Source organism: Manihot esculenta, chromosome 3, assembly GCF_001659605.2.
Source record: "Manihot esculenta cultivar AM560-2 chromosome 3, M.esculenta_v8, whole genome shotgun sequence".
Lineage (NCBI taxonomy): Eukaryota > Viridiplantae > Streptophyta > Magnoliopsida > Malpighiales > Euphorbiaceae > Manihot > Manihot esculenta.
The window spans coordinates 18,238,335-18,245,277 of record NC_035163.2 but is presented as its reverse complement, the minus strand read 5'-3'; the positions used below and the strand labels follow the sequence as shown (position 1 = coordinate 18,245,277).

Sequence of the window (6,943 nt, the reverse complement as noted above, 5' to 3'; positions counted from 1 at the left end):
CATAAACTACAGCAATCAATTGAGATAGGTAAGAAAATATAGATGAAAAAGGAAGCATATCAATTTTTCGGCCAGATCAAGATAAATATGGCAAAGGTGATTTTTTTTTCGTTTTTTTTTATTTCAAATTTTTTTCTTCCAAAAAGAGATTATGTGATAATTTATCAAGAAGGTGCAGCCATGAATATGCAAGCTTTCACTGAAATCAACAAGGAAGAAAAGGAAAACTCAAAAAAACTCTAGATCCTGAGATAAATAAAAATTTACCACACTTTGGCTCTGATACCAACTGACGCGGAACCCTATGGCACAAGCCTTAAATCCACACGCACAAGTAGATATGGAATCCAAAGATTTGATAAACTCACCTCCTATGACACCCCACACTTAGAGAAGCTGAAACACCAATGATCGAAGGATTTAGATGAGAATCTGACAAACGCCACAACGAATAGTTGATAAGTAATCCAAGATTCCTGGTGCAATTGATGAAAGTAAATCCTCACTCTCACTCAAAGCATTACACGCCAAAGGCATGAAAAGAATTATCAAATTTTGATTAAAAGCTGCCTCTTACAATTGTTTCTTATCCTTATATAGTAAGGAGAAAAATAAATAAAACCCTAAGACACTCTTCTTGGACCTGACTTAAACACATAAGGCCCAAGCCCAATCACACACTTGTAACGACCCGAAAATCGGACCGCTACCGGCGCTAGGATCCAGATCGGCTTAAGGCCGCCGGGACCCGTAGCAAGCCTGACATATAACCTGTAAACCTGTAAATCCCATACATGATCAACAATCATACATAAAAATTTAAAACTTTTCTTTCCATTCATACACCAAACTCAACCTGTGCATGCACTGTATATAACATAAATCATAAACATTGATCCCTCTGTGGGATCTCATCAATGCCCCCAATGGGTGACATAACATATGTTGAGTTGGTTTACATAAACATCATAAAAATCTCTAAGATCATGTATTAAAAGGGATAGCAACAATCTATGGTCAAGCACACCTCTAACATCCATAAACATCATCTCATTACATATCTAAACTGTACTTTTACATTACATCAAAAACATTTATCATGTCCACACTAACTAATACATAACCAAAACTTCATTACTCTATCCGGACTCCTGCTCTATCCTGTACCTGCAAGCCTGGGGGTAAAGGGAGAGGGGTGAGCTAAAAGCCCAGTGAGTAGAACTATAAAACATATTAACACTATGCTCCAATGAAATGCATCATAACACAGACAATTCACATAAGGGTTGGGTGAACTTGTCACCAATTAGTCCAAGCTAACTCTGTGCCAGGCCGTAGCATGGGGTCCTGGTCTTCCTGTCATAACATACATTACTTACCATTGCCCCAGGGCCTCCTCTGGGCTCCTGGTCTTCGAGTCCCTTAACCGTGCCAGGCCGTAAAATGGGGTCCTGGTCTTTCCTTACTCTATGCCAGGCCGTAGAATGGGGTCCTGGTCTTCCTGTCATAGACTAATTGGGTCATCCAATATTCACCCACATCAACAACAATCGATGCAATGCGGCATATTCGTGAAAACTAATGCAATCATCCTACTGCATAATCATGATGCATGAAACATGATAAAACATTTAATTTCTCAATTTAAAAGATTAAGTTTAGTTCCACTCACCTCTGGCTGACTCTGACAACACCGAAGCAGCTGAACTCACTGCTGGGGTCCTCGGTTCCTCGGGTCCGAACCTACACAGGTGACTCAAATGAGGGACCAAACATACCTGAACATAACTATAAACTACTCCCCAAAAACCCCCTAAAATATCATGAAAAAATCATAGAAAAACATGCAAAAGAGGCCTGGACAGGGCACTTTCGGCGGTAGGTTCGGCGGCCGAAAGTCCCTCCAGAGCCGAAAGTCAGGTAGGTTCGGCGGCACCTTCGGCGGCCGAAACTCCCAGACAGAGAAGAAACTCATGCATGTTCGGTGGCACTTTCGGTGGCCGAAACTGCCAGACAGAGACGAAAGTCTCCTTTCGGGGGCAGACTTCGGCAGCCGAAAGGCTTGCCTCCCCAGCCATGTTCGGCGGCCGAAAGTCCTTCGGCTGCCGAACCTGGTTTCTGCCAAAGGGCAGAAACTTGGCTCCTTTTGCTCATTTCGCCTCCAACCCTTCCAAACATGCATCAAACCTATTCTACAACACACATACACAAGCATACATGTTCCTAGGGGTCTCAAACCATCATAAACCCCATCTACAACATATCAAGCATCCACATTGTTCATGAACATACATTTATACCCATAAACATAACCATAACCTAAACATGCATTCTACCCCCATAGATCTACTTAAAACTTACTTAAAACATGCAATGAGCTTAAGATCGGCTATTACCTCTTAAAGATCAAGAGAGAGACGACCTAAAAACTCGGAGGTGGGAGAGATTTGAGTTCTTGAACCTCAAAGCTCCAAAACTTGCTCAAAAGCTCAAAATCTTCAAAACAGAGTTAAAACAAATGAAAATCTTGAAAGATCTAGAGGAAGAACATCAAAGATTGGTGAGGGACGGCGGAGAGCTCACCTTGGCCGAAAATGGGGAGAAGAGCTCGCCCATTTCGGCTAAGGGACCCCTTTATAGTGGCTGGCCAGGCCACATTTGGGAGCCGAACGTGCCCCCGCATGCATGCCATGTTCGGTGGCCGAACTAGGGGTTCGGCAGTCGAACCTGAGTTTTCCTCCAATGCTATTTTCATGCAAAAACTCATTTTCTTTCATGCTTAAAACATAAAACACATTAAAACATTTTATAAAAAACATGGTTCTTACCCTTCTAGAGGCCTCCGACATCCAAGATTCCACCGGACGGTAGGAATCCCGATACTGGAGTCTAGCCGGGTATTACACACTAAAATAACACATAAGTATTATAACATAAGCTCAAAACATGGCCCAACACTCTAAAACTTAAAAGATAAAGTATGGCCAGAATACAAGCCCAAACAAAGCTAAAATAAAACAAGTGTTAAATAATAAAAATATAGCAAGCCCATCATGACAAAGCTGAATCTTCACAAAAGCCTTACTTGATCTTCACTTTAGGCTTCCCTTTGTGTAGTTTTAGCCCATAGATTTGATTAGGCTCCCTAAGCCTATGATTGCAAGTGTTGCACCAAATCTGTCCCATATGAGTTGAAGCAGCCCCAAATATATATGGATCATATGAATATGATTTTGAACTCCTTTTAGATCCATTTCAATGACATAAGTTTGCTCCACACCATTGTTAGAAATTTACCCTATTGGATCCGTCTCATATCCTATACTTGCCATTGGCCTTTTTAACTAGTACAGGATTTGCCAACCATTGTGGGTACATTACTTCCCTGATGAATCTTGCTTCATCTAGCTTTTGCACCTCCTCCCTCGTAGCTTATTGCTTCTCTTTCCCTACTACCCGCTTCTTCTGCTTTACTGGCTTACCCTCAGGAAGGACGTTCAGCTTGTGGGTCATTATCTCAGGGTCTATCCCGGGCATGTCAGAAGGCTTCCAAGCGAAGCTTGAGGTGTGACTTCGGATCAGAGCCATGGCTTCTATCTTTTGTTTTTTAGTCAGGCTGGTGTTGAGACTAAAAACCTTATCTGTTTCTGCTTCTAATAAAGGGAAGGTTTCCAGCTCCTCTACCGGTTCTATCCGGGCCTCTTTCTTCTCATCTCTAACTTCCATAACCTCCGGGTCGCATTGCTCGTCAGTTGGGCTTGGCTCGGCCACTGTGGCTATGTATACCGCCCTTGCTTTTTCCTGCCGACCTCGAACTATCCCTACTCCTGCTTTTGTGGGGAATTCATAGCCAGGTATCTGATGCTGGTCACGGCCTCCAAGTCATACAGAGTAGGTCTTCCCAGTATTGCGTTGTAGTTTAAGGGGAGCTTTACCACTAGAAACACAGCGTAGTGGGTCTGAGATTGGGGCAATTCTCCTAGGGTCAGCATCGCCTTTATCTTCCCTTCCATAGCTATCAGAGTTCCTCCGATTCCCTTTATTGGGGCTTGATCCCTTACCAATTGATCTTCTGGGATTCTCATCTGCTGGAAGACCCTGTATGGCAGTAGGTTCACCTTGCTTCAATCGTCAACCAGGATCTTCCTAACTCGGTAGTTGTGAATGACAGCCTAGATGATGAGAGCATCATCGTGAGGCATCTGGATGCCATGAGCAGATTCTGGGGAGAAAGAGATGACTGCAGAGGAATGGCTCACCACCTGCATCACTTCATTGTTGCTTCCCTCCTCATCACGATTCCTCTTCTTCCCTCTTCTGCTCATCCTACCTCCAGTTCCTCCGACAATCATATTGATGGTCCCGCTAGAGCCATCATTGACTGGCCCTGCTCCCAACCTTCGGGGCTATTCTACTGTAGGGTTTCGCTGAGGTCTTTCTCCCTCAGGTTTCTTCACAAAGTTTCGGAGGTGGCCTCTCTTTATCAGTCTTTCTATTTCACTAATCATTTGGTAGCAGTCATTAGTATCGTGGCCATGAGTGCGATGGTACTGACAATATTTGTGAGGATCCCTCCAATTTGCTTCTGCCTTCATGGGTTTGGGCCACTGAAGAAATTCTTTGTCCTGGACTGCTATAAGCACCTCGGCTCTAAAGGCATTTAGGGGGATGATTGCTTCTGGGATCCACAGGGGTGGCCTATGCTCTCTTCTGTCCCAAGGTTGTTTGTATATCTCGGGCCCCCTATTCGATCTCTTCTCATGCCTGTCCGTTCTCCTTTCATGTCTGTCTGACCTCCTTTCTTCCGGCACTTTTCTCCTTTCGGTTGCTTCCTCAGCAAATATGCTGGTTGTTAAGGCATCATCATGCCTTATGTATTTTTTCGCTCTCTTCATCAGTTTCGCCAAAGAAATGGGCAGTTTCCGGCATAGCGAGCCAAAAAACTCCGGGGATGTGGTCCCCTTCTGCATAGCTTCTACAGCTCTTCCTTCGTCTAGCTCGGGTATCTGTAGGGCCTCCGTATTGAAACGAGCTACATATTCCCTTAAGGACTCGTTCTTCTTTTGCCTGACAGTCTCCAGGTAACTGGTTTTCCTGTCAGCCGGCACCCCTGCTATAAACCGGCTGATAAAGATGTTGGCGAGGTCACTGAAACTTTGGATGCTCCCGGCCTCCAGGCTATTGAACCAGGCTCTCGCTGGGCCTGTAAGCGTTGTAGGGAATACCTTGCACATCAAGGCATCCGATAAGGTCTGCAACTCCATGAAAGTTTTGTAACTAAGGATGTGCTCTCTCGGGTTCCCTGCACCATCGTATGCTGCCATGGGTGGCATCATAAATTTTTTAGGTATGGTGATAGAGCATATTTTAGTCCACTTATTCATTATGTTCTTGATGTTTATTTACATCTTTTATGCTTAATTTTGTGGTTTTAATCATGTTTTGCAGATATTAGGTGTAAAGAGACAATCTGGAGAAAATGCTCTTAAAACTGCCAAAAAGTGCCAAATATGGAAAGTGCCAAAAAAAGAAAGTTTTCAAATAAGAAAAGTTTTCAGAAAAGAAAAGTTTTCAAATAAGGAAAGTGCAGAAGCAAAAGCAAATAAGGAAAGCTCAATCAGAAGATTATTTGAAATTCAAATTGCAGATCTTTCTTTCCTTGTTCAATGATGTGCACACATTGCAGCAGTCATATCTTCCTATTTAGGCAGCAAGATTTCAAGAAGACGCACTTGCCTCTTCTGCATTCAGCATTCAAAATTCAAATGAAGGCTCCACCTAAAAAGGAAAGACTGGACAGATTCACTTTCCCTTCTGCACATGCATGCCGCGCGCCCCACCTTCCTTCTGCAGAGCATCCGCGCGCGCCACCTTCCCTCTGCAGTGCTTGCAACGCGATTCTTTCCTTTTCAGACACAACTTGGGCAGCAAGTACCTCTAGGGCAGCAAGATCAGCCTCTAATCCTATTTAAGAAGATCTTAACCAGCCGAGAAACACCTTTTTTTGCTCATCTTGACACCTCTCATTTGCAGATTGCACAAGGACGACCTCCATTCTTCTTCTTCTACCTTTCTTCTTTTTTATTTTATTTTTGGTTTTGGTTCAGCCATGAGTGGTTGAAACCTTTTATTCTAGTTGAAGATTGGATGAAACTAAAGTTGTTTAATGGATTGTGAGATCTGAACATAAACTGTTTGTCTTTGGTTTGTTCAATATTCATACAATTTGGTGCTTGAATTTATTATTACTTTGTTGTTTTGATCAAATTGATTCTTGATTGAAAGGTAATATATTGTTAGTTTGGATAATTTTAAGTCTGTAATTGCTTGAATTGTTCAAACATAAGAACACTTGGTGTAACAACTAAGAAATTGTATGATCTAGCAACATCTCATGCGTTTGAGTAGCTAGGATTGGATCTCTCTATCTCTTTATGCAATTAACAATTGTTTTGATGCCTAAGGCCCAAGGATGTTCCTTGACAATTTGTTAATTAGTAATTAATTAGAGGACGTTCCCTAATTGGTTTAATCATAAGGAGAGACATGGTGGTGAGAAGCATTTTCCATCTCCATAACTAATCTATTGAATTAAGCTAAAGAACATAAGTTTCAATGATCAATCCAAACAACTGAAGTGGATCCAACTCTTCAACTAGACCTTTCTCATATTAGATTTCCATTTTATTTTCATATTATGCTTATTTAATTGCTTTCAGTAGTTGCTTAATCAAATCAGTCTCAAACCCCCCCCCTTTTTTACTTTTATTGCACTTTATTTCCAGTCTGCTTACAATTGCTTGCTTTCAGTTTCTCGTTTGGATTAGTCTTTGGTCTTGTTAAGAAAAATAGATAAGTTTTCAATTCTATGTGGATAAGATCCTTTGCCACAATCTATAGTATTAATATTGTTGATAACTAGAAAGGTTATTTTTGATCGGTT

The 6,943-nt window shown here is 42.1% G+C and overlaps 1 protein-coding gene across 1 annotated transcript; it reads right to left on the bottom strand.

Moving 5' to 3' along the window:
* Positions 1 to 4,406: 4,406 nt before the first annotated feature.
* LOC110607270 lies at positions 4,407 to 5,234 on the bottom strand. Its single transcript, XM_021746355.1, has one exon. It carries the CDS (start codon positions 5,232 to 5,234, stop codon positions 4,407 to 4,409), a length of 828 nt encoding a protein of 275 aa, XP_021602047.1.
* Positions 5,235 to 6,943: the final 1,709 nt, after the last annotated feature.